General features: G+C 63.6%; 3 protein-coding genes across 11 annotated transcripts; all 3 read left to right on the forward strand.

Moving 5' to 3' along the window:
- Positions 1-62: 62 nt before the first annotated feature.
- Positions 63-5,791, forward strand: BRMS1 (BRMS1 transcriptional repressor and anoikis regulator). 2 transcript variants are annotated; one of them, XM_004596839.3, is made up of 10 exons: positions 63-178; positions 2,304-2,446; positions 2,526-2,616; positions 2,707-2,834; positions 3,017-3,096; positions 3,338-3,434; positions 3,860-3,952; positions 4,759-4,823; positions 4,952-4,991; positions 5,453-5,791. In XM_004596839.3, exons 2-10 carry the CDS (start codon positions 2,311-2,313, stop codon positions 5,563-5,565), a joined length of 843 nt encoding a protein of 280 aa, XP_004596896.2. In that variant the 5' UTR covers positions 63-178; positions 2,304-2,310; the 3' UTR covers positions 5,566-5,791. The 2 variants fall into 2 exon arrangements, with proteins under 2 accessions (XP_004596896.2, XP_058518362.1); XM_058662379.1 differs by lacking the exon at positions 5,453-5,791 and adding an exon at positions 5,223-5,331.
- A 476-nt stretch (positions 5,792-6,267) lies between these two features.
- On the forward strand, positions 6,268-11,251 carry RIN1 (Ras and Rab interactor 1). 8 transcript variants are annotated; one of them, XM_058662768.1, is made up of 12 exons: positions 6,270-6,826; positions 6,961-7,141; positions 7,235-7,349; positions 7,420-7,501; positions 7,601-7,692; positions 7,778-8,518; positions 8,639-8,944; positions 9,186-9,317; positions 9,549-9,700; positions 10,270-10,741; positions 10,814-10,897; positions 11,129-11,251. In XM_058662768.1, exons 1-10 carry the CDS (start codon positions 6,729-6,731, stop codon positions 10,714-10,716), a joined length of 2,346 nt encoding a protein of 781 aa, XP_058518751.1. In that variant the 5' UTR covers positions 6,270-6,728; the 3' UTR covers positions 10,717-10,741; positions 10,814-10,897; positions 11,129-11,251. The 8 variants fall into 8 exon arrangements, with proteins under 8 accessions (XP_058518749.1, XP_058518747.1, XP_058518748.1 ...); XM_004596840.2 differs by having other exon boundaries at positions 7,429-7,501; XM_058662766.1 differs by having other exon boundaries at positions 6,268-6,826; positions 7,778-8,944; positions 10,270-10,795; positions 10,869-10,897.
- Positions 11,252-21,223: 9,972 nt separating this feature from the next.
- CD248 (CD248 molecule) lies at positions 21,224-23,638 on the forward strand. The gene has a single exon (XM_004596645.2). It carries the CDS (start codon positions 21,272-21,274, stop codon positions 23,501-23,503), a length of 2,232 nt encoding a protein of 743 aa, XP_004596702.2. The 5' UTR covers positions 21,224-21,271; the 3' UTR covers positions 23,504-23,638.
- The last annotated feature ends 2,736 nt before the right edge of the window (positions 23,639-26,374 follow it).

The raw sequence follows: 26,374 nt of genomic DNA on the forward strand, positions 1-26,374 counted from the left end.
AGACCGGCCCGCGGTATCCCAGCATGCCTAATGGGCGCCTCTTGATGACGCACACGGAAGCACCCCCGGGTACAGCACCCCAACTCCCGCAGGAGCGGGACTGCGTGCGGCGCAGAGCTTCCCGGAGCCCGGCCAAGGTGGCTGTCCAGCCCCGGTAGCCCCGGCCCCGCTGCCCGTGGTGCGTATCGCCACGCCCGGCACCTGGTGTCGGCGGCTCGGGGCCGTGGGCGGGAGCCGGCACAACCTCTTCCTCTTCGGGGGCGGAAGCGGAGACTTAACCCCGGGGTGGACAGGACGAGGACCCTCAGAGAGTGGGAAGGGCTCTGCCGTGGCCGCCCTGGACGGCGACGGTCTGCAGAGATACCTTGCGGGTACTCAGCGACACCCCGGGCAGGAACGAAGGGTTTTTTTTTTGTTTTGTTTCCCACAGCTAGGTGCCAGTGCTGTGTTAGGTGCACCGGGCCCAGGTAGGGGAACAGCCCCCGAGAACGTGGGACTTGGCCAAGGCTCGAGTGTCCTCTGTCCTCTCCAGCCCTAGGGCTTAGAGGTGGGCCCTCCGTGTCCTCCATCACCATCAGGGGTGCTGGCCCTGATTCAGGACTCTGCCACCTCCCGATGTGGCCCCTTGACCTTGGACTAGAACCATGAGCCAAAACAAACCTGTGCTCTGTGAAACCCGCGCTGCCTGCGGCATTGTTAGCAGCAGAGAGCAGAGGACAATGCAGGCCCGGGAGCTGGTGGGCTCTCCATGCGCCAAGTCTACGGGCACGGCCGGCCTGCCTGCCGCCGGGCAGCTTGGTCCCCCTCGGAGGGGCGACGCTAGCCACTGCGGCTGCCACTTCCTCATGCGTCTCACTGCTCTCCAGCTGTGGGTTCTGCTGCTTCTTGCGTGGGAAGTCTCCTCACCTGCCCCTTTGGTGACCATGAGTGCTGGTCGCAGCCTGCTCTCCCTCGGCCTGCCAAACTTGGCTGATGTCGGAATGGCCGCAGCTCACATCTCACGGTGGGGGTGGGGCGGCTTCGCCTTCTCTTGTCTCCACCTGGAATGTTCCCTGTCCATCAGCTCCATTCCCACAGGGGCCAGTTTTCCTGCCTAAGCACTTGAGCTCCGGCTGTGACTTTGTCACACACCGTCACCCCTCTCTCCCAGGAACCTGTGAGCCTTGCGGGGTCAGAGCTGGGACTGGCACCGGCTGCCCCCTGTGCTGCCTGGGGGTACCTAGCCCGTGTCTGGTGTTTGAGTGGAGAGCAGAAGGAATGGGCAGCAGCATTAGGTAGTGGAGAAGCACCCCAACCTTAGCTGGAAGTAGATGGGAGAAGGCAAGGTGTTGTTTAGAACTCCTGGATCCCACCTTGGAGCGGCCAGATTCAAGTCCCGGGATGCGCATCCTGGGAGGGGGCAGCAGGTGCTGGGCAGCGGTGGGGTCCTTGCTGCCCAGACGGGACACCTGTATTGAGGGGTCATCTCTCAGCTTTGCCTCAGCAGCCCCAGGTGGAGCAGGCATCCAGGGAGCAAACCTAGGAGAGATGTTTGAACCTCACTGCCTTGGAAATTTGAAAAGTAAATAAATAAATAAAATAAAAAAGAAGAAAAAGAAAGTTTCAAATGGTGAGCACAGCCAGCGTGGGCCAGCCTGGGGGAAATGGACCTAGCACGAGACAGCCAAAGCAGGGCCGTCACAGTACCAGGGCCTGGCAGTCACCATGCGACAAGAACGCTCACTTCCTGGAGTTCTGCAGAGGAGAAAGTGCGAGGCTGAGGGGTCACATTTTGGCTACATCATCACAGATGGCAGCAGGGCAAGAGAGAGCGTGCGAGTGCACCAGCCCAGAGTAGAATCAGCTCCCAGAGGTGCCACCTCTCACAGGAACATGGGAAAACAAACTGTTACCCCTGCCAGGAGGGAGGAAGTGAAGATGAGAGGCCAGGGGGCGGGGGAGTTAGTGGCCCCAGAAGAAGCACGAGACATGAGATTATAGTCTGGGACTGGGAGTGAGGCTGAGGACGTTGTGGGCAGACGGGAAGCGCACAGGCAAAGGGAGGGCATGAGGGGGTCAGGGAGGAGCTGGACCCAGTTCTGTGGTCCCCTAGGGACTGGGGACTCCACCCTGGGACCTTTCTCCAGTGTGAGTCCTGATTGTGGCCAGCATTCCCACACTGCCGGGTACGAGCGTCCCCCACAGATCAATGCCATGCAAGGCGTGGCTGCACACGGTCACTAGGCCCCACTGCCTCTGTACTCTGTCCGCTGCTTGCCTCAGGGGTCAGGTTTGGCGCGACCCTCCCGTCTTCCCACCCACAGACCCCAGATGCCCATCCAGCCGGCAAGCAAGGACGCAGAAGAGATGGAAGCAGAGGGCGACTCCGCGGCCGAGCTGAACGGTGAGGAGGAGAGTGAGGAGGAGCGGAGTGGCAGCCAGACCGAGTCGGAGGAGGAGAGCTCAGGTGAGGTGTGCCCCTCGCGGGCCTGCGCACAGCCTGCCGGCCTTGTCCAGAGCCAGCCCTGACCGGCCTCTCGTCCCAGAGATGGATGACGAGGACTACGAGCGGCGGCGCAGCGAGTGTGTGAATGAGATGCTGGACCTGGAGAAGCAGTTCTCGGAGCTGAAGGAGAAGTGAGTGGCGGGAGGAGGGAGCGCCAGCAGGGCTGCCCTGTGCAGCAGATGAACAAGGAGTGCCCAGCTGCCTCTGCCTCCGCCCCCTAGGTTGTTCAGGGAGCGGCTGAGTCAGCTGCGGCTGCGGCTGGAGGAAGTGGGGGCCGAGAGGGCCCCCGAGTACATGGAGCCTCTCGGGGGGCTGCAGCAGAGCCTCAAGGTCCGCATTCAGGTGGCAGGTGTGTGGCCGTCCCTGCCCTGCCGTCCCCTGCCCTGCCGTCCCCCGCCCTGCCGTCCCCCGCCCTGCCGTCCCCCGCCCTGCCGTCCCCCGCCCTGCCGTCCCCTGCCCTGCCGTCCCCTGCCCTGTGCCCTGTGCAGCTTCCGGGGCAGCTGGGGCCCTTTCCTGCTGCCTCCCTCACAGGCATCTACAAGGGCTTCTGTCTGGACGTGATCAGGAACAAGTATGAGTGTGAGCTACAGGGTGCCAAGCAGCACCTGGAGGTGAGCTACAGCCCGGGAGAGGCCTGAAGGGCCCAACCCACCCTGCCCTGCCCCACCCAGGTGCCTGCCCTGCCATGCCCACCCTCCCTGACTTCCCTGCCCCACCCAGGTGCCTGCCCTGCCATGCCCACCCTGCCTTGCTGCCTGCCCTAGCCCTGGCCAGCCTGCCCAGCTGCCTGCCCTGCCACCAGCCCTGCCCTGCCCGGTTCAGCCACTCTGCTGCCCTGTGACTCCCACACAGAGTGAGAAGCTCCTGCTGTACGACTCGCTGCGGGGCGAGCTGCAGGAGCGGATCCAGAGGCTGGAAGAGGACCGCCGGAGCCTGGACCTCAGCTCTGGTGAGGGTACTGCCACCCGGGCCACCCAAGGCCTGACTCCACAGGGGCTCGCGGAGCAGTGGTCCCCCGGCCAGTCCATGCCCCTTTCCTGACCGGGGCGAGGTATCCACATGATGGGCCTATCGCATATAATAGCCCCTGTCCCCATGGGCATGCAGGGGTCTTAGGGGCCGGGAGCAGTCATTGCCTCTGTGCTGGGAACATGTACACCCAAGGAGCACACCGGGACAGCCTCCCCTGTCCTGTCTTACCCAGGGTGCATTCAGGACCCTCACAGCACATGCCTGTAGGTCTGTCCCCTCTGTGGGTCCTGGGAGGTGGGGGTGGTCCTCCTGAACCCAGGGGCCAGAGCCAAGGGGGTCTGCGTGGCAGGAGTAGCCTGTGGAGAGGCTGCCCCTGGGCCTGACTTGGGTCTGGGGGTACAGAGTGGTGGGACGACAAACTCAGCGCCAGAGGTGGCACCAAGACCTGGGACTCGCTGCCCCCCAGCAAGAGGAAGAAGGCACCTCTGGTTTCCGGTATCCTCCACTGAGAGGGGCTTCACTGGGGTGGGGGCAGATGTCGGGGTCTGCCCAACTCCCCAGGGTGGGGGTGGGAAGGGGGCGAAGATGTAGGCAGGAACTACAAGTCCACGTCAGACTAGACATAGCCGTGGCCCGTGGCTGCCCTGGCCGTGCAGAGCCGGCCCAGGCCGCGTGGGCCTTGCCACCTCAGCTCCTGACACCTGGGGTGAGGCTTAGCCCCGGCTTTGAGGACGGCGTTGTCTGCAAGTGGCCCTGGGCTTTGCTCATGGCCCCCTCCCCTCGGGACCCCCAGATGCCTCTCACACATCACCCCCCAGCATGCTGGTCCCTGTGGCCCACCTGGGGTGCCGCCTTCCCTGAGGGCACTGACTGCGCCACCTTGTCCTTCCTGGTGCACCCAGCTCGAGGGTGAGCTGACTGTTTCTTTTGTGGTGGCAGAGGGATCCAGAAAGCAGCGGCCTGAGGGGCAACGCTGGGGTGGGTAAGGTTGTGTGGGGAGCACCCCGGTGCGTGAGCCCAGTGAGGGGTCCCTTGGAGAGGCAGGGTCCCTAGGGCTCAGCCTGCTGACCCGGGGAGGGAGGCAGCTGCAGGGCACAGTGCTCCCTGTTGACCTGGCCCCAAGTCCCCTCTGCACCATGGGAAACCAGGAGACCCCAAGAAAGGAGAAAGAGCCTCCCAGGCACACACCTACCTGCCCACGTGGCCCCCTCTGCCCAGCTCTGGGTGTACGGTGCCGCGGTGCCCTCGGGTCCCTGTCCGTCTACCCGTTGGGCTTTCTGCTTCCTTGACCCGCGCCACAGGCCCTTACATTGTATACATGCTGCAGGAGGTGGACATCCTGGAGGACTGGACGGCCATCAAGAAGGTGGGCCCTGGCCCCTGCTCAGCATCTGCCTCGGCCTGCCTGCCTGGGCCGAGCTTGGGGAGGGTTGTCTTGTACTGTCCCCCTCCTGTGAAGGGGCACTCCCTCAGGGCTGTTGTTCCCTAACCCAGGCGCGGGCAGCCGTGTCCCCTCAGAAGAGGAAAGCAGATGGTAAGGAGGACCGCGAATAGAGTCTACCTGCTTCTCCCCTCACCGCCAGCCCAGGCTCTGGGAAAGGAGGGCGCAGGGAGAGGTAGCAGCAGTGTCAGGACCTGCAGCCTTGTCTGGGTCCTGGAGGGGATCATGGGGGGCTCAGGGAGCTGGAAGCTTTGATGTGCTTGTTGCAGGGTGGGGTGCTACAGGAGCAGTGGCGACTGTCTCTCACCAGCTGATTGTCCCCAGGACCCTGACCCTGCCGTCCCTGTCCAGGGGATGCCTGGAGCAGCAGGGAGCTGTACAGAGCCCAGGCCATGCATTGTCTTGCTGCAGCAGACGGCAGACAGACGAGCCCTGGAGTGGGCCCAGCTGGTTGGCCGTGGCATCGTTGCTGCTGCTGCTCCTGCTGCTCCTCTCCTGCAACCCCAGCTGGCACCTGTCCGCCTCCCTCCTCTGCCCTCCTCTGCCCTCCTCAGGCCCCCAAGCTGACCTGGGCCGGCCAATACCATCACCTCCATCCCTGGCCAGCTCCTTCCCGGAGATCTGCCTCCTCAGTGCCCCCTCCCCACGAAGAGGGACCTTGACCTAAGCCAAAGCAACGTGATCTTCCTGCTGACCCTGGCCCCTGGCTGTCCAGCTGCAGGATGCCCCTGCAGGCAGAGCCAGAATGAGTTTTTGTTGTTGTTTTAGGGAGGGTGTGGGGCTTATGCACCAGGCTAGAGCTGGAGGTGCGATGCCAGGCCCCGCAGTTTCTCAGGTGATTCTTAGCACCTGCTGTCCACTCGCCAGGACTAGAAATAAAAACCTTCCCTAGGGCTCTGGTGTGACCTATGTGTGTGTGATTGGTCTCGCAAGGGATTTCGCATCCGTGGGCAGCACCCAAGCCAGGCAGAGGATGGGGGGGTGGCAGCAGGGCTGCCCTTTCTCACTGCCCGGGAGGAGCAGGGGTGCCCTGATGTAGGGTACAGGCTGGGAAAGCGGGAAGTGGCACATGGTGCAGGCCAGGCACATAGAGCACCGGGTGTGGCCTGCACAGGGGACTGGCCTCTGGGTTGTCTGCACCTGTCCCGGTTGCTTGGCAGATGGGCACGGCAGGCTGGCAGGGCTGTACGTGGGAGGCAGCCGGCAGCGGCACCATGTGCTAAGGACCTCCGAGCCACACTCCCCCTTCCCCCTCACCCGCCACTTAGCTGAGTGTCAGAACCACCCCCAGAACCCCAGTTAAGCAAAGGGGTTGGTTGCCATGGAGACATGGCATCTTTTCTCTATGGCAACCTGAAATTCCCCAAGCCTAGGTTGGGCTCTTAAGTGAGTCATCTGTGACCAGTAGGGGATGCTGACCCCCAACGTGCAGACTGATGAGCAACTGACCACCAACTGAAGGTGTCCCAGAGGCGAGGCTTGGTGGGGACTGAGCTGGGCCCCACTTAACCCCTTCCTGCCCACTTGTGTGCGGAAGGAGACCCAGCAAAGCAGCTGGAGGAAGAAGGGAAGGAGGCGCCCCACAGCTGGGGCCCTCGGGGTGTCACTAGCATGGAAGGGATCGCTGCCCCTTGGACTGAGGCCAGAACAGATAGGAAGCCGGGACCCTTGGTCAGCGGAGTGGACACACAAGAGTTAACTGGTGGGGTGTGACAGGGCGAACCGCCCTCAGGAAGTGTTACTCACCGCTGGGAGTGCGCCTGTGCCTGGGGGCTGAATTCTCTTCCTTAGTCCCGGGAGAAACCAGGAGGCGCAGAGGAGCTCCCTGCCATGGAGGCACCTGGGGAACCCAGGGCAGCCCCCTTGGCAGCACCTGGCCTGTTCAGCCTGTCCAGCGGTGGCCCTTCTGGACACTTGCCCAGAGAAAAGTTGGTGAAGCTGGAAGGGTGGCCAGGTTGGGGCGGGAGGAGGTGGGAGGAAAAAGCCAGCCAGGGTCACCATTCTTGACCACCACAACCTGTTCCCAATTCAAGACTGGGTGCTCACCCCCATATATACACAGGCCAGCCCAGGACCCGCTGTATGATGTGCCCGACCCAGGCGGAGGCCGGGCAGGGGGGCCCCAGCGGCCAGGACGCACCGTGAGCCTTCGGGAACGCCTGCTGCTCACCCGCGCTGTTTGGCTGCAGTTGCGGGCCAATGCTGCGGCCGCCCTGCACATACTGAGGACCGAGCCCCCAGGGGTGAGTCCTTCCTTGGTCCTCCCTGGGACTGACCTGCCAGTTGAGGACAAGGAGAGGGACTGGACTGAACTTCCCGGCTCCGTCCCCACGCAGGTGTTCCTGGTGCGGAAATCCAACACCCGGCAGTGCCAGGCTCTGTGCGTGCGGCTGCCAGAGGCCAGCGGTCCCTCCTTCGTCTCCAGCCACTACATCCAGGAGCACCCAGGCGGTGAGAGGAGTGGGGAAGGCTGGGAGCGGGTGGGGAGGGGGCATCCCCTGAGGTCCAGCTCACTTCCCAGCTCCCCCAGGCATCTCGCTGGAAGGCTCGGAGCTGGTATTTCCTGATCTTGTCCAACTCATCTGCTTCTACTGCCAAGCCCAGTGAGTGCCGCCTGGCAGTGCCCACCTGGGGTCCCTGGATGGGAGCGGAGGCAGCCTGGCTTCCCCGCCCCTAACTTTCTGCGCCCCTTCTGGCTTCAGGGACATCCTCCTCCTCCCGCTGCAGCTGCCCAGAGCCATCCAGCAGGCAGCCACCCACAAGGAGCTGGAAGCCATTTCCCATCTGGGCATTGGTAAGGGCCCCGCCTCCATCCCGGCCACCTGCCTAGACGGGCACGTGGGCATATTTTCCTTACTCCCTCTCTCTCTCAACCTTAGAGTTCTGGAGCTCCTCCCTCAATGCCAAGGCCCAGCAGGGCCTGCCCGATGGCCCATGGCTGCCCCGGCTAAAGGCCCGCTCCCCACAAGAACTGGACCAGGGCACTGGGGCCGCCCTCTGCTTCTTCAACCCCCTCTTCCCGGGAGACCTGGGCCCCACCAAGCGGGAAAAATTCAAGAAGAGCTTCAAAGTGCGTGTGTCCACCGAGACCTCCAGCCCGCTGTCTCCGCCGACTGTGCCACCTCCGCCTCCGCCTGCGTTGCCACCTGCACCAGCGGCGGCTGAAAGGCTGCCCCCTTCCCGCCAGCTGCTGCGGAGGGAGAGCTCCACCGGGTACCGCGTGCCTGGGGGCGCTGGCCCAGGCCTGCCCCCACTGCCCGCCCTCCAGGAACTGGACTGCGGCTCCCCCAGCAGCTCTGAGGAGGAAGGGGCGCCCGAGCCTGGGGGCAGCCCAGCAAGCTCGCCCCACCTGGGCCGCCGCCGGCAGCCTCTACTGCGGTCCATGAGCGCGGCCTTCTGCTCTCTGCTGGCGCCCGAGCGGCAGGTGGGCCGGGCGGCCGCGGCGCTCACTCGGGACAGGCACACAGCTGTGGGCCAGCTGGTGCAGGACCTCCTGACGCAGGTGCGGGCCGGGTCTGAGCCCCGGGAGCTGCAGGGCATCCGCCAGGCGCTGAGCCGGGCCAGAGCCATGCTGAGTGCAGAGCTGGGTCCAGAGAAGCTGCTATCTCCAGAGAGGTTGGGTGAGGCCCCCAGCCTGGGAGAGTGGGTGCTGGGTGGTTCGTCCTGTGCCTCCCTAACCCTGCCCTCTGCCCCGCCTCTCCCCCACTCCCCTCACCCCTGCCTACCACCTCCCTCTGCAGAGCAGGTCCTGGAGAAGTCACTGCACCGCTCAGTGCTCAAGCCCCTGAGACCCCTCCTGGCCACGCGGCTTCGTTGCCGGCTCTCCGCTGATGGCTCCCTGGGCCGCCTGGCTGAGGGCCTGTGCATGGCCCGTGCTCAAGGCCCTGCGGCCTTTGGGACACGCCTGAGCCTGCCTTCCCCGGGGGAGACGGAGCAGGTGCGCCTGAAGCTGCTGCAGCTGTCCCGGACATACTCGCCCAGCGCCCAGGTGCAGAGGCTCCTGCAGGCCTGCAAGCTGCTCTACACCACCCTGAGGGCCCAGGCAGGTAGGCCCCTTCTTACCCCCTTACCCTCCCCCCCAGCTTCCCCCTTTCCTGCCTGTGTGGGTCAGAGGTTCCCTGGAATCCCAGAAAGACACAGCAACTATGGAACAATCCATCAACCCATTTCGCAGATGAGGAAAACTGAGTCCCAGAGAGGGGGTGGGCACAGCAATCCCCTTGCCCTAGGAACTGGCAGGCAGAGGAGGGGTCACTGTCCTGAGGCCACATCTCCCTGTCCCCACAGGGGAAGGTGCCGGTGCTGACGAGTTCCTTCCACTGCTGAGCCTCGTCCTGGCCCAGTGCGACCTTCCAGAGCTGCTGCTGGAGGCCGAGTACATGTCAGAGCTGCTGGAGCCAGCCCTGCTCACGGGAGAGGGTGAGCAACCCAACACACACACACACAGGGCACAGACACACACGGGGCACAGAGGACACACGGGGCACAGACACACACACACTGGACACACATACACACAGCACACACACACACTGGGTATACACACACAGCACAGACACACACAGGACACACTCCCAGAACACAGCCACACCTGCCAGCTGGGCGGGGCTCTCTATCAGAGCTGCTACAGCGTCCCCTCCTGCGTCCCAGGTGGCTACTACCTGACCAGCCTCTCAGCCAGCTTGGCCCTGCTCAGCAGCCTGGGCCAGACCCACGCCCTCCCCCGGAGACCCTCGCAGGAGCTGCAGCATGCTCTTCAGCTCTGGGAGCAGCGCCGCCTGCCGGCTACCCACAGCTCCCAGGTAATGGCCACCACCACCTGATTGGTGCCACCCTGCAGACAAGGAGGCCAAGGCTGGACACAGCCAGAAAAGGGGCACAGAGGCAGGCTTCGGCCCTCCCCTACGCACCCTGATCTCCTTGCCCACCCACCCCTGCTGGAACATAGCCCTCCCACACAGCCCCAGCCTTGCTGACAAGGCCAGGACGGGTCATTGTGGGAGCTTGGGCCAGTTACTTTACCTGCTTAAGCCCAGTTTTCTCTCTGTACAAAGTAGGAGTAGCGCACACAGCACAGACACACACAGGGAGACATGGGGTTAAGCAACATGAGGCAACTGACTACTTAGGGCCTCTAGTGAGCTAGTGGAGTCCCCACTGGGCTGGGACGCCTACCAGTCTGGCCACACCCTGCCTTGCCTTAGTGCCCTCCCCACTGGGGTACCCACAATTTTCTCAGTTGGTTCTCCCATGGAACGACCACCACTCCCTCTGCCCCCGTGCCAGTGTGGCCCACTCTGATGGCCCCTGTGACTTGGAGCTGCAGACCGGGTAGGCAGGGCTTAGCCCCTGTTCTGGCCTCTCCTTGCAGCACCTTCTCCGCGTTGCCTATCAGGACCCCAGCACCGGGTGCACGTCCAAGACGCTGGCTGTGCCCCCAGAGGCCTCGATTGCCACCCTGAGCCAGCTCTGTGCCACCAAATTCCGAGTGGCCCAGCCTGACTCCTTCGGCCTCTTCCTATACAAGGAGCAGGGCTACCACCGCCTGCCTGCTGGAGCCCTGGCCCATGGGCTGCCCCCCACTGGCTACCTTGTCTACCGCCGGGCAGAGTGGCCAGAGGCCCAGGAACAGGGCACTGAGCAGCCTGAAGTGGGGAGCCGGGAGGAAGGGAAAAGGGACGCGGAGAGTGGAGACAAGGACAGAGCCAGTTCCAGACAGACTGGGATCACTACCCACCAGGCTGAGGGCCAGGCAGGGGGAGGCCCCAGGCAGCCAGGGGAGTCAGGGGACGTGGAGAGCCAGGTAGCCGAGGAGTAGCTGGAAGAGGAGGAGGAGCTGGAAGGTGAGGAGTAACTGGAAGGTGGGGAGTAACTGGAAAGTGAGGAGTAACTGGAAGGTGGGGAGCAGCTAGAAGGTGGGGAGTAGCTGGAAGCTGGGAGAGTACCTGGAAAGTGAGGAGTAACTGGGAGGTGAGGAGTAGCTGGAAGCCAGGGAGTAGGTGGAAACTGGGAGAGTAGCTGGAAGATGAGGAGTAACTGGAAGATGGGGAGTTGCGGGAAGGTGAATAGCTGGAAGCCGGGGAGTAGCTGGAAGCCATGGAGCCGTTGGAAGATGAGGAGTAGCTGGAAGCCAAGGAGTAGCCAGAAGGTGAGGAATTGCTGGAAGGTAAGGAGTAGCTGGAAGCTGGGAAGTAGCCAGAAGGTGAGGAGTACTGGAAGCCAGGGAGTAGCTGGTAGTGGTCAGAGGATCATGTGGAGCAGGGACTCTGAGCCTTCTGGGAAGGCCTTCCGGAGCCGTCAGCCCCACATTCTCGGCCACCACCATCCCAGCTGTCCCCCATGTCTGCAGTACCCGGCTCATCCACAAGGGAGCGGCCACATGTGAGGAACTGGCACAAAGTGAAGGAGCCTGGGTCCCCCAGGCTTCTCACCCCATGTTCTCTCACCACAGGGCACTGGCCAGTGTGCACGGGGGAGTGGTCAGCAGGGGGAAATCCCGAGACCAGCATGGCTGAGGTCCCCCGGCACACACACTCCAGCCCAGGGTCCTTATCTCTAAAGTGGGACACAGCTGCTGTCCTGCCAGGAGGCTCTGCCGCCCAGCAGAGCTAAGACTGGGGGGAAGGGATGGGCAGCAGGGAGGTGGGATGCCAGCAGCCCCCACCTGCTGTCCTGCCAGGAGTCTGCATCGAGCCGTGCCTTGTGTCACCCAGGCCCTGAAGGGCTACTCCCTGAGACCAGGTCCCAGGGGAGAAAGCACCCGATTCCAGTCTTTCCCCAGGTTGGAAGTCCTCTCGGGTCCCACAGCCTCCTGGAGGAACCGTACGGGAAGAGTGGGTTCCAACATCTCCAACCCAAGCCACCTAGAGGAGCAGGTGCCAATCTGAGCAAAGAAAAGTGCTCACCAGCAGCCACCAGAGGGCGCACAGCCCAGGAAGCGACCAAGAGGGTGACCCTAGCAGTCCCCCACCCTGGGCTCCCCCAACCACAAACCAGTGTGTGTTGGGGGAGCAGTGCAGGGTGCCACAGTCCCTTGGAGTCAGAGGTCCTGAACAAAGCCAGCCTCGGGGAGTCCCTTCCCTGGGAAAAGGCTGTGCCCGGGCTGCTGAACGCCACAGAAAGGTCAGCCTGTATGTCAGGCATGGCAGACACAGCCCAAGCCTCTCACTGGCATAAAGCCCCACTCCACCCCACTCCATCTTCTTTCTTGTGTTCCCCCCCTCCCACCCCAGTGCCTTGGGGCCCAATAAATACTGTCACTTAACCGAAGTCGGGTAACCAGGACTAAGTATAGAGCAATGAGGCGGGAGTTGGGGAGGGGTGGGGGGCAGCGTGCAGCTGGGGGTCTGTCCCAGGAGGGGAGGCCCTGGGACAGCTGCAGGGGTGCTGCAAAAACCCTAGGGGCCCGGATGTGCAGTTGGTCTCACGGGAACCGGCGTGCTAGGACTTGGCCAGCCCTGCCCCCTTCCCTTCCTGTGCTGACCCTGGGAATTGCAGCCGCCCGGCCGTGGCTCCTGGGAGGACGGTCCGGGCAGGGCCCAGGCCAAGTCAACATGACCAAGCTCCGTGCCCCCCAGGCAGGGCAGGGCAAGCCACCCGCTAAGCCCAGGAAAAGGGGGGCGTTGCTGGGACACCATATCCTACAACACATCCAGACACCAGTGTCTGCTGTTGACCAAGCACCAAACACCCCCAGCCCATCCCAAAGGTCAGATCTTGCCACCTGTTCGGCCTGCCTGCCGGGTAACCGGGGAAGTCCCTGAGAATCTCTGGGTCTTCTGGGATCCTGCCTCGCCCCTGCTGCCCCCTGTGGCCCCAGGAAAAGGAAGTTGGGCTTCCCAGGGGTGACGTAGCTCCTCCGTCATCGGCTGCTGCAAGGCAGGGCTAGAGCCAACATCCGTCTCCCCCACTAGCACGCCGCAGTCCAGTGGGTCTTGCTCCCAGCTGCACCTCGGGACCCTGCTTGTCCCTGAGCGGAAATGGGAACTTGGTGTGCCTTTCCAGGGAGCTTTCCGGGGGTCACAGGGACCTGCGTTCTCCGCCGCTGCCACCAGGGGGCGAGCGCACCCCGGTCCCAGCTGCACGCTGGTTCACTTTCTCCGTGGAAACGGCCCAGTGGACTTGGACTGACCCACAGCCAGGGGCCAAGAGGGAGCACTCAGTCGGGGTTCTGGGACCATCTTCAAACAGAGATTGGGAATGGGGAAAGGGAGAGGCCTCGCGCACCCCCAGATTTGCTGAGCCCTCTGAGATAGCCTGGGAGGGGTTGAGCCTCAGGCCACCACCCCGATCCACCCTGCCGTGGCCTTGTAACTGCGTTCACACCCAGAGCTCAGCACATGCGACCACACCCTGACCCACAGGCCAGTCCCAAGCAGCTGCACCCCTCCTGCCACGGGCAGCACGGGACAGCCCAATAGCCACACCACGTGTGCCCCACACAGTGTGGACACAGGGGCGCCACAAGATTCTCCATGGCCATCCTCCTAGGGTCCAGAGTGAGCATCCAAGCCAAACCCACAGGGCAAAGGTGGACATGCAAGGACCAGGGACCCAGGACTCCTCGTCACTCTCAGATAGCACATGCTGTCCCTGCCCTCGCTGCTAGTCCTGCAAGGGCAGGCGTGCCAACACACATGTGCTCACACAAGTATACAACGTACTCACAGTCCACTGCACATAGACACGCATACATACATACATGTGTGTGCACACATGGATACACGTGCACATGGAGACACAGGCATGTGCACATGCCCTGAGTATGCAAGTTCCAGCCCCTCTTGGGGCAACTCTGCTACCCCATTGCCTCCCCACTCCTCTCCCTTCCCCCACCGCCCCACTCACCCAACCCAGTGCAAGGCTGAGGCGACCCCCTGGCTGGGCAGGAGGCAGCAGCAGCGGCCCTGGGCGGAGCGGCCTGAGCTCATCAAATTCCAGCCCGGGTGATTCACGTTGGGACTGGGGAGGACCAAGGAGGGGGCAGTGTCCCAGGGGCTGGGACGCCAGAGCCAGGGTGGGCTTTGGCCCAGAGGGTGCAGAGCAAGCCTCCCGGCATGGGTGGGGCTTGCTGAGGAGGGTGGCCCTGCCTGAGGGTGCGTCTGCCGGGTGCAGCTCCTGGAAGGGGCTCCAGACCCCGGTGCTGCTACGCAGGAGCTGAACACAGAATGAGATAATCGGAGCCTTTCCGGCCCACCCCACCCCACCCTGCAGGCCCCGACCCTGAGCTCCCCCCAGCTCCAGCAGCCAGGGTTAGGCTAAGGTTGGGGCCACGAGGTGGATTGGTCCTTGCTGAGCAGGCTGACCTTGCTGAGCAGGCACTGGCGAGGCCCTGGGGGCTGGCTGCGTTGGTTGGTCGTTGTGTGTGGGTTGGGGCCGACAGGGTTACAGCCCCACAGGGCCCTGCCCCGGACGAGGCCTCTGAGTGAGCGCACACACACGGCTGTCTCAGCGCCAGGGATGCCTTGTCGCTGACATGGAGCCCTCCACTCCTGCCACCCCCGAGCCCTGGCTTCCCCAGCCAGGCTGCCGCGCCGAGGAGGTGGGGCCACAAGCGCCCAGACCCAGCTGCCGGGACAGGGGGCAGGCTGGGGCACCGGAAGCGCCTTTCTTGGAACTCTGCACCGAAATAGCCTGTTCTGTCCTGACTGGGTCTCCGTGTCCCACGGGGCAGTCCTGGGTCACCAAGGAGAGCCTGCCACGGAGGGGTGCGGCCTGACCTGCTGCTCCCCTCACCCCTCTCCCTGCATCGAAGCCTCAGCTACCCTTTGAAGTCCTTAACATAAATATCATGTCTGCTTGGGTTCCCTGGACCTGGCTCAGGGTACAGTGGTGGGAGGAGGGGGTCCAGACCACCCAGGGATGGTGGCCAGGCATCCTGGAGACAGAGGGGACAACGCAGGGGTTAGACCCCAGAAGCCCATCTTTTGTGGAGGCGAGCGCGGAGGTGGGAGGGCAGAGCAGGGAGAGCCCCCAGACACAGGAGGTGAACAGGGAGAAAGGGGGCGAAAGACACTGAAATCTTGTGGTCAGAGGGTGAGACGGCAAGACCCAGGGCTGCCCGGCTGGGACAGTGAGGGGGCAGGAGGAAGAGGGCGTCGGACAGGAAGGGAAAGTGAGAGCCTCAGAAAGTTCCAGAGCTGGAGGTTGGTGGGGGAAGGCTGCAGAAAAGAAAGTGCCCTGAGAGAGCCGGGCAAGGATGGGGGGCTTCCCGGACACAGGGCTGGGGGCACTGAAGCTAGCAAGTCTGGGCTCTACACACTGGGCTAGGTCAGCAACCATGGCCTTCGGGAGGAAGGAGAGGGGCTCTCTGTGTGTCGCTGGGAAGGGGAGGACAGGGAGGCCCGAGTCCTTCTAGATCCTTCAGATGTGAGCCCCGAGAGTCCCTTTCTTGGGGGCAGCTGTGGCCAGATGTTCAGGTCAGGCATCCTCCAGGAGAGGGGACCAGAGCCCAGCTGGACCCAGGTTGGGCAGTCCTCAGAACAGCCAGCTGCGTCTCCCTCACAGCTGTGGGTGCAGGTGCAGTGTGCATGTATCCCAGGCTGTGCACACCTCTGGGATGCCGGACGCACGTGCACACGCACATGCGCACACAAACATGCACACGCGGTTACACACAAGCTCTGTCTACCTTAGAATCTCCCCTCTGACGGGGGCCCCCTTCCTAACAGCCATCTGCGGTACCAGCTCCCCAGCACCACATGCCCAGATGCAGCCCCTTCGCATGCACAGGGGGAAGGAGAGGAGGAGGGAGGTTCCCCTCCTCCCTGCTGCCCTGGATGGGACCTCTCCCACCCCACCCCCTCCAGCTCCCACCCACTGTCAGCCCCTCCTCCTGACAGCCTGAAAGCCTGGGGTGGTTTGGGAAGAATTTAGACATGGAAGGAGGTGGGGGGATGGGGGCCAAAGGAGGGGGTTAAAGGAGGTGATGTGTACACAAAGCTATGTGCTGGCTCAGCTCATGGCCTGCCAAGGCTCCCCAGGACGCCTGCCCAGGGGGCGCCCCCAATCACACTGGACCCCCCCTCCGCCCCACCCAGGCTGGCCCATCCCCACACCCAGGACCCCCCCACACATACCCCGTACACTGTAGCCAGGAGCACCATCTGCCTCCTGCTTGGCCCAGGCTTCCTTCTTGGGGAGCGGCTCCTGGTGGTGTTTGTTTTTTTTTTTGGTGGGGGGTGCCCCTCTAAAGCCAGCTCAGCTCTCCCCACCAGGGCCCACAGGCAGGGGGTCTGGGCGGGAGTCCCAGGCTCTGAGCCTTCCCTGACCAGGTGAGAACATGAGCTGTGTGCACCCCCACCCAGGCTGCCTGGCCCTTCTCAGTCCCACCCTGGAAACGGGAGGGGGAGGAACGCCAGGGGAGCGTGGATGAGCTCGGGCCTCTGCTTGAACCCCTGTCCTACGAAGGCTGTAAGCAGCTCCTCACCGCCACATGCCTTCCCGCTGTCTCCCCACCCAGCTGCTCACGCACACCTGCACGCAGCCATCCACCCTTGTGGCCGCTCCTCCATCCACACAGCCAGCCTCCCCAGTGTACCTGGTCCCTCCCAGCCACACATCTGTGCTTCCGTCCGCACGTGCATCTGTTGTCAGATCATCAAGAAGCATCTTCTCTTCCTTTTTAAAGACAGATCTATTGGAAAGGCAAAGTTTCAGAGCAACAAGGGGAACAGAGAAGAGACCTCCTCCAAAGTCCCCACAGCAGTGGCTGTGGCTGGACCCGAGCCAGGAGCCAAGAACTCCACTGGAATCTCACACGTGGGTGTCAGGGGCCCAAGCTGTGGCCCATCTTCTGCTTCCTAGGGGCGCTGGCAAGGAGCTGGCTTGGAAGCAGAGCAGCTGGATCTCGAATGGGTACTCATGTGAGATGCCTGCATTGCAGGTGACAAATATTTAACCTGCTGTCCCACAGCACAGGGCCCAATGAGCAAACGCACGCTCTGTGCAGTGCTTGAACCAAAGGAAGTCAGGGATTGCCACCAGACGAACCGGAAGAATAAGACCCAGACCCACCAATGCCAGGCATATGGTCTCCCCTGTGCCATCTGGGCAGCCTCAACCCTACCTGGGCACCCGGGGGGCATGTCCATGTCTGTCTGTTCACCCACCTTTGCTGGAAGCACAGGCCCCCACTCTGCCCATCCACGCCCCTGGTCCAAGCTTCCCCCACTCTGCTGGCCAGCACACCAGACCCACACATCTGCCCCTGTGGGCATCAAATCCTCCTCACCCGCCTGGAGGCTGGGGGCCTGACCTTGACTCTGACCCACCCACCCACTTGCCAGACGGGGCCTGCCGCTTCCCTTGGCCGCCCCAGTGCTGGCCGTGGTCTGAATCATGCCTGGGCCGGCCACACCCTTGGAGCAGGCTCAGGACCGCCCCTGAGCAGCCTCCAGAGGCTGCCTCCCCCAGCCGGCCCGCCCTGCTGCCCAGCTCCCAGCCAGCTCCTTTCCTTTTCCCAGACGATTGCAACAGCCTCCGGACGGTCCCCGGCTGTGGGTGCCTCCACCCGTGCAGCCTGGCATCCCATCATCCATCCATCCATCAGGTGTCTTCTGCACCCCTGCTTGTCTCTCCTGCAGCTCCCCCTACAATCTCCATGAAGACCTGGGCCCACACCTAGGTGCTGCTTGCCAGGCCAGGCCTCCTTCTTGGCCTGCCTTCCTCCCTGATTCTGATGTCATGCTTGATGAGGCAGGGCAAGCTGGAGCCTAGAAGGTCGGGCGAGCATCAGGGGGCCTTGGTCCACAGCCCTGCCTGGCAATCTGTATCTCTATTTCCCACTGGCAAAAAAGTTCACTGAAGGCCATGGAGTGCGCAGCTCCAAGGCGGTGCCCCTTCCTGGACAGGGAGGGGAAGGTGGGCAGAGTGAGTGCCAGCAGCCAATGGGGCTTGAGCTCCAGGAAGAACCCCAGCTCCACCCTCCTCCCCTTCCCCCAGCTACATCAGTTCTTCATCCATTGAGGCCCATTCATTCATTCATTCAACCACTTCCCAGGCTCCTGGGATTCTTCAGGGGGCAGTGGGCAGAGCTTTGCCTCCTGGGCACTGGGGACACAGCTGCCTCCCCGTGCAACATGTCATTTCACAATACCTGGGGACATTTTCTTTCCATCCCCCCTCCTTTTTTTAAGATTTATTTATTTTTGGCCTGGTGCAGTGGCCTAGGGCTAAAGACCTCGCCTTGCACGCACCGGGATCCCATATGGGTACTGGTTCTAATCCTGGCAGCCCTGCTTCCCATCCAGCTCCCTGCTTGTGGCCTGGGAGAGCAGTCGAGGATGGCCCAAAGCCTTGGGACCCTGCACCTGTGTGGATGACCCAGAGGAGGTTCCTGGTTCCTCACGTTGGATCAGCTCAGCTCCGGCAGCTGCTGCCACTTGGGAAGTAAACCAGTGGATGAAAGATCTTCCTCTCTGTCTCTCCTTCTTTCTCTATTTTTTAAAAGATTTATTTATTTTGATTGGAAAGTCAGATATACAGAGAGGAGGAGTGACAGAGAGGAAGATCTTCTGTCCGATGATTCACTCCCCAAGTAACCGCAACAGCCAGTGCTGTGCCAGTCCAAAGCCAGGAGCCAGGAACTTCTTCCAGGTCTCCCACGTGGGTGCAGGGCCCCAAGGCTTTGGGCCATCCTCGACTGCTTTTCCAGGCCACAAGCAGGGAGCTGAAAGAGAAATGGACCATCTAGGATACAAACTGATGCCAATATAGGATTCCGGGACATGCAAAGCAAGGATTTTGGTCATTAGGCTACTGCACCAGACCCTTTTTAAGAAGATTTTATGATGGGTCAGGCACAATGGCCCAATTGGCTACTCCTCACCTTTCAAGTGCTTTCTTTCTGTTCTCTCTGTAAATCTGATCTGCCTCTCCAATAAAAATAAATATTTTTTAAAATTCTGTGATGTATTTATTTCATGGAAGACAGAGTTATAAACATGTACACATATAGAAAGAGACAATCTGCGTATGTAGCTTCTCTCTCCAAATGGCAGTGAAGGCCAGGCCAATGCCAGAAGCCTGGAGTTCCTTCCATGTCTCCCTCTTGGGTGCTAAGGACCCAAGCCATCTCCTCTTGCTTTCCCAGGCATGTTAGCGGGGACCTGGATGGAAAGCGGAGCAGCCGGGGACTCAAACCAGTGCTTCCATGGGATACTGATGTTGTAGGCGGCAGCTTACCCCGCTGGTTCCTGGGGATGTTTTTGATTGTCCCAGCTGGAAGGAATGCCATCAGAATCCAGGAGGAGGCCCAGGATAGGCTAAGCATAAATCGTCACCCAGCCCTGAATGTAATTCAGTGGGGAAGCTTGGGTGAGGAATTCCAGGCCACAAGCAATGGGTGAGCAATACTGCAGAGCGGAGGTCAGAGGCCAGGTCACCCTGGGGAGGGGAGCAGGGGCTCCGGGGCCTTGGGCCAGAGCTGAAGAGCAGTGGGATTCTCCAGGGAGAGCACTGTGGCTTGGGGGCGGAGGGACAGCTGAGGTCAAGGCCCGGGGATAGCGAGTCCAGGGACTGGAGAAGCAGCCACCTGGCCAAAGCGGAAGAGAGTGGAGGGCGGGATGGTTGGGGGTAGACGCTTCTCCCTAGCTCTGAGCAAAGGAGGAGCTGGAGATGATTTAAGTTGGAAGGGGTCCCTCAGGCAAGATGGAGGAGGCAGCGGAGAGGCAGGTGGCAGGGGCTGGGGGCGGCAGGAAGTGGTCAGAGTCTGAATCCTTCAGATTTGCCAAGAGGTTGAACAAGGGGTGTGGGAGAGAAGACTGAGGGGGGACCCCAGGGCTGGGGCCTGAGCCGGTGGGAGGACAAACTGTGCCTGTGAAGTGGAGAGGGAACTTCTGTGGCTGGAGCAAGTGCCCTGTGAGTTCTCCACTCCCCAGTCCTCAGGTGCCGGGCTGGTGTGTGAGGCCACGCCCCTCCCCCAGGTACCATGAGCTGGTGAGCTGGCTGTGGACGCCAAGTGTTCTGTGGCCTGCCGTGCTCAAAGCCTGGCACATCTCACTCATGTGTTGTAGACAAGAAAAACAGTGGCCCAGAGAAGGCAGTCATCTCCCTGACGTCACACAGCAGATCCATGACCCAGTGGGAAGCCGACCAGGGCAATGCCCAGAGGGACACCCCCCACCCCGCAACAGCCCCCCAGGCCTCGTCAGCCCCAGTTCAGACCAATGCAGGGGTGGCCAGTGCTGTGGGCGTGGGCAAGTTCGCCTGCCAGCTGGTTACCCAGCGGCCTGCCTGGGTGTTGGACTGGTCTTCCATGTGCCTCTGGGGAGGGGTGGGAAGAGGAGCGTGACCAGAGCCCATGCAGCAGGCCCTGGAGGTAAGGGCCCCACACACACGATGCCCATGTCACACACACCTCTGTGTGTCACTGTGTGCTCCATGCCCATGCATGGCTCCCCACCCAGCACGGCCCAGCCCTCACTCGCCCCTCCCCCACCCAGCCTGCCCTCCTGCAGCAGGAGCTCCAAGAGGCATTTCCTGTCCCAGACCGCCTTACCCTGCAGTCCAGGTTCCCAGGGCCCCAGGCTGCGCAGGGGTGAGGGAAGGGCAGTCCCTGGCTCCCTGCCCACCTCCCCCCACGCAGGCCGGGCTGGAGCCCACAGGCTTGGAGACAGAGTGGGTTGAGGACAACACTCCCTGGACCTGTGAGGGGTTAGGGTTGCCCAGGCCTGTGGGCTCAGGGTGGTCCCACCTGGGCCCTGTTGCTGCCAAGCACAGCAGCCGGCCAAGCAGAAGGTTGCATCGGGCTTAGCATGTCAGGACGTGTGCCTCTATATGCTAAGCATGTCAGCACATGTACCACAGAGAATCAACATGTCAGAACATATGCTCCTGTGCATGTCAGAGCAAGTTTCCCTGGGGGCTTAGCATGTCACAACACGTGCACCGGGGAAGCAGGTCTCAGGATACCCTGCGTGATACTCTGAGCTGCCCTGCGTGGTGCTTGGGGACATGTGCACCGGGCTGTGACGTGGCTGGCATGGGCATGAGCGTCAGGAGCTTGCACTGTCGCCCCTGCTGGCCTGGAAGCGACCTCAGCAGTAAGACTGAGCCCAAGCTTCCCGGGTCTGGCCGCCTCAGCAGGCAGGCGTTTCCCTGCTCCCAGCCCTGTGGGGCCTGGGGCGGCCCTTAGCTGCGCCTCCTCTCCTCCCCCGCCCCTCTCCCCACCCAGACACCCCAACCCCACTGCTTCCTGCTCCAGCAGGCCCCGGGGGAGTGGGAGCAGGGAGCTGGCAGCCTCCCCAGCCCAATCCTTACAAGGTCTGAGCCCGGCCCCGGCCCGCCCCCGGCCCGCCCGCTGGAGGCCCCAGTCCCTCCCCCTGTCAAGAGCGGCTGCCGGCCCTGGGCCCAGCCAGTCGGGGGGCGTCGCGATGCTGCTGCGCCTGCTGCTGGCCTGGGCGGCCGCGCTGCCCACACTGGGCCAGGCCCCCTGGGCCACCGAACCCCGTGCTGCCTGTGGCCCGAGCAGCTGCTACGCCCTCTTCCCGCGCCGCCGCACCTTCCTGGAGGCCTGGCGGGCCTGCCGGGAGCTAGGGGGTGACCTGGCCACGCCACGGAGCCCTGAGGAGGCACAGCGTGTGGACAGCCTGGTGGGTGCCGGCCCGGCCAGCCGGCTGCTGTGGATTGGGCTGCAGCGGCAGGCACGCCAGTGCCAGCCACAACGCCCACTGCGCGGCTTCACGTGGACCACGGGAGACCAGGACACGGCTTTCACCAACTGGGCTCAGCCCGCCACGCCGGGACCCTGCCCAGCCCAGCGCTGTGCAGCCCTCGAGGCGAGCGGTGACCATCGCTGGCTGGAGGGCTCATGCACACTGGCTGTGGATGGCTACCTGTGCCAGTTCGGCTTTGAGGGCGCCTGCCCAGCACTACCAGCAGAGGCGGGCCAGGCCGGCCCAGCCGTCTACACTACACCCTTCCACCTGGTCTCCACGGAGCTGGAGTGGCTGCCCTTCGGCTCTGTGGCAGCCGTGCAGTGCCAGGCAGGCAGGGGCGCGTCGCTGCTGTGTGTGAAGCAACCCACTGGCGGTGTGGGCTGGTCCCAGGCTGGGCCCCTGTGCCCAGGGACCGGCTGCGGCCCGGACAACGGGGGCTGCGAACACGAGTGCGTGGAGGAGGAGGATGGCCAGGTGTCGTGCCGCTGTGCCGAGGGCTTCCGGCTGGCGGCGGATGGGCACAGCTGCGAGGACCCCTGTGCCCAGGCGCCCTGCGAGCAGCAGTGTGAGCCTGGTGGACCACAGGGCTACAGCTGCCACTGCCGTCTGGGTTTCCGGCCTGCTGAGGATGAGCCGCACCGCTGCGTGGACACGGACGAGTGCCAGATTGCCGGGGTGTGTCAGCAGATGTGTGTCAACTACGTCGGGGGCTTCGAGTGCTACTGCAGCGAGGGGCACGAGCTGGAGGCGGATGGCATCAGCTGCAGCCCTGCGGGGGCCATGGGTGCCCGGGCTTCCCAAGATCTGGAAGAGGAGCTGTTGGGTATTGGCGGCGAGGACGATGAAGATGAGGAGGAGGAGGCCTGGGAGGACTTTGATGGTGCCTGGACTGATGGGCCTGGCTTCCTGTGGCTGGAGCCCACGCAGCTGCCTGACTTCGGCCTGGCCTACAGCCCTGGCTTCTCAGAAGATCAGGGGCCGCCCAGGCCCCACCTGGAGCCCACCTGGCCACCCCCCCTCAGTGCCCCCAGGGTCCCCTCCCACACAGTGCTCTCTGTCACCAGGCCTGCAGTGGTCTCGGCCACACGCCCCACACCACCTCCCTCCCACCAGCCTCCCATTCCCTCTGCCACACGCCAAGCCCTGGGCCCTGCTCGTCAGCCCTTGGGGAACCCTGCCACACACCCAGCTATGCCCCGCAATCATCAGATCCCTGAGATGACAGACAGTTCCCCAGCACAGCGCCCTGCCCCTCGCCCCCCCCTGACTGCAGCCGGATACCCTGATCTCTACCCTGTGTTTCCAGACACGGAAGTCTCTGATGCCCGGACCACCGTTCACCCAGCCCTAGGACCAGCGGATCCCGCCCCTCTGCTCACCACTACTGGTGCCCATCAGCACCCTTTGACTTCAGATGGTCCCATGGCCAGGACTCAGGCCCCCTGGCTTCCTGTCATTCCCACCCTCCAGCCCTCTCCTCCACTCCCTTCCAGGCCCCTGGTACCCCCTCACCCTCAAGCCCCTGTGCCTGCTGCCACCCGGCCCGCAGCCCTCCCTTCCAGCAGCCTGCTCCCCGACATCCCCACTAACCAGACCTCACCTGTCAGTCCTTCACGGCCCCTTTCCAGAGCCCCCCAAGTCCCACAAGGAAATAGCCCCCAGCCCACCGCAGCCCCGACGGCTCTGCTGGAGGCTGGCCTAGCAGGCCACAGCCGGAGGGATGATCGCTGGCTGCTGGTAGCGCTCCTGGTGCCCACATGTGTCTTCCTGGTGGTCTTGCTTGCACTGGGCATCGTGTATTGCACCCGCTGTGGCCCCCACGCACCCAACAAGCGTGTCACTGACTGCTATCGCTGGGTCACCCATGCTGGGAGCAAGGGCCCCACGGAACCCACACCTCCACGGGGCAGCCTCACAGCAGTGCAGACCTGCAGAACCAGTGTGTGACGGGTTGGGGGATGGGGCGTGCACTGGACACAGGGACCCATGGGAGCTGCCTACCCCCGGACAGAGGGCTTCCCGCCCCACCCCACCCCTGGGCCCTCGGCCCAGCACTCAGGACATGGACAGACACACCAAGGCCCCCCCAGGACCTTGGGGTGGGGGGCGGAGGCTGGGGTCTCCTCCAATAAATGGGGTGCTGACCTCACCCAACAAGAGCTCTTGACCCCCACTGGTGGCTGAGGGGACAGCCTGGGGTAGGGGACTTGGAGAAACGGAGGTGGTTTGTCTGGGCCGACACAGCCTTGCCCAGGGCTGCACAGCGAGCCAGAGGGTGAGGTTTAGAGTGGGGGCAAATCCTGTCTGTCTCCTCAGAGAAGGTGGGGCTGGACCCGAGGAGGTTCTTGGAACCTGGGCCAGATCAGGGTTGAGGATCGAAGGTAGGCTCTGGGACAGAAAGGAGGGGGGATCCTGTGGCATTCTAACACCTGGGCTTTGGATGACCCTCCCTTGGGCTGGTAGGTGCCCCAGGAAGCCCTTGCTTCCTAGCTCTTGGGAAGCAGGGAGCCTGAAGGCTGGGAGCCAGAGAGCAGGGACCCAGGACAGGAAGAGGCGCTGGTCATTGGGCACAGCATGAAAGGCGAGGGGGTGTCCAGGGCCCACGGCCTTGGGGCAGCCAAGGGGACCCAGGCCAGGCGGCGCCGGTTCCCACCGCCTCTGTAATTTTTCCTGCTGCAGCGTCTCTGGGGCCTCTAATTAGGACAGGGCAGTCGCCGCGACCACCCGGACAGGCAAGCCGGGGTGGTGGCCGGCGCCCCCGTGGAGCCCTAAGCCACCTTCAGGCCCACTGGTGGCTGAGGGGACAGCCTGGGGTAGGGGGACATGGGCAGGGCGGCTGAAAAGGGGCTCAGGCGACGGAGCGGTGGGACCGGAGCTGAAGACGAACCCGGGGGGTCTCGGAGGGAGGGAGGGCCACGTCCCGCCCCCCGCCCCCCAGCCCCCAGCCCTCACGTTCCTCTAACTCAAACCAGACGCCCCTGCCGGCTCCTGCCCAGCTTTTAACCTCGGAAGCGCCGCCGGGGAGGCAGGCTGGGTGGGAGTCGGGGAGCCTAGGGTGGCCTCGACTTCTGGGTCGGGGAACGCAAGTTGCGGGCGTCGTACGAGGCGTGACGAGACTCTCCGGGGAGCGGGAAGGAAAGGCCAGGCGCGGCCTCAAGTGACCCGGGCCAGCGGATCCGCAGCGCCTCGAGGGCAGGAAGGAGTTAAAGGCACCGCAGTCGGAGGGGGGTTGGGAGTGGGGCAGGGGGCCCAGGGCCGGCTCTTTGTCATCCGGTAATGAGCACCAGATGCGGAGCTGCGTGCGGGCCGAAACACACGGCCTCCCGGGCCAGCCTGCCCGCCCGCGCCCGGCACCGCCCACCGGCCACCGGCCCCGCCCGCAGAGCCGAGAGCGACGCCCACCGCCCCCAGAGGCCCCGCCCCCTGGAGGCCCGCCCCTCGCGAGGCCCCGCCCCCAGGCCCTAGCGCCCACCGACCGGCCGAGGTGTGGGGCTCGGCGACGCGAGGTACGAACTCCGCCTAGAGTTCACACGTTCCCCTCTTGCGTCACGTGCCCCGCCCAACAGAACGGCGAGCCCCGCCCCTTCAGGCCGTCCGCGAGGCGACCCGGAATTCCTCAGTTCTCCACGCCAGGCCGGGTGCAAGCTCCGCCCTCAAGTCCCCTCAGTCGCCTCTGCCGCCGCCACGCCTTCCCCGAGCCCCCTCAGAGGACTCCGCCCACTCAGGACGAACACGTCCACTCCGAGCCCCGCCTCCGGGAACGCCCACTAACCGAGCCCCCAAGCCCCGCCCCGATGGGCCCCTAAGCCCCGCCTCCATCAGCGTCCACCCCTGAAGATTACGCTCGCAAGCATCGCCCACGCAGAGAACGTAACCCCAGCCTCCATGCTCCGCCCCCTGCTAGGGCATAGCCCCGCCCTCAGATGAGCCCCGCCTTCCCGCCCGTAGCCACGCCTCCCGAGAGGTTCCGCCCCCGGACACGCGTCCTGCTCCCTCCGGGCCTCGGGGTCAGTTCAGGTTCGGTCGTTTCGGCCCGGGCCGCTCCCGAACCCGGTGCCGAGTCCCCTTCCCGTATCCCCGCGTCTGCGTTCCTCCACATTCCATTTCCCGGACGGAGCCGGGCGGGCGGCGGGCTGGGAGCGGGTCGTGAGCGCCACCTGCCGTCGACGCGGCCCCTCCAAACGTGCCCGCTCGCTCCTGTGTTTTTTGTTTTTCCGATTTGTTAAGCGTTGTGTCACCTGGACAGAACAGCCGATCGCGCACGGGGGTGGGGGTCTCTCGTCATCGCTAGACGTCTGTCCCCATGGGGGCTTCACCCTGCGCGCTGCTCGCCGTTGGGCCCTCCTGCTGTCCCTGCCTGGGGGCTCTCCGTTCGCAGCCTCTCCCACCCCGAGGCCCAGATACCAGGACCCGGCTTCCCTCTCCTCCGAGCAGGCGAGGCCACAGCGTGGCCATCTTCCCCGGGCCGGGAGCTGGAGGTCCTAGTGGCTGTTCAGAGGTGTTGATGGGGGCAGTGCCTGGGCGGGGTCGGGGGGCGGACTGGGCAGACGCTGCCTAGGGTGCCTTGCTGGGTCCCAGGCCAGGGGAGGCTCAGGCTCTCCTTTCTGCCCACGAGGTGAAGGACCGCAGCATTGAACTTTGCCCAGACTCTAGAACATGAATTTTTTTACTAAGTTTTTTTAAGATTTATTTGCTTTTATTGGAAAGTCAGATATACAGAGAGGAGGAGAGACAGAGAGGAAGATCTTCCATCTGCTGGTCCACTGCCTAAGGGGCCGCAACGGCTGGAGCTGAGCCGATCCAAAGCTGGGAGCCTGG

The sequence above is a fragment of the Ochotona princeps genome, chromosome 4, assembly GCF_030435755.1.
Source record: "Ochotona princeps isolate mOchPri1 chromosome 4, mOchPri1.hap1, whole genome shotgun sequence".
NCBI lineage: Eukaryota > Metazoa > Chordata > Mammalia > Lagomorpha > Ochotonidae > Ochotona > Ochotona princeps.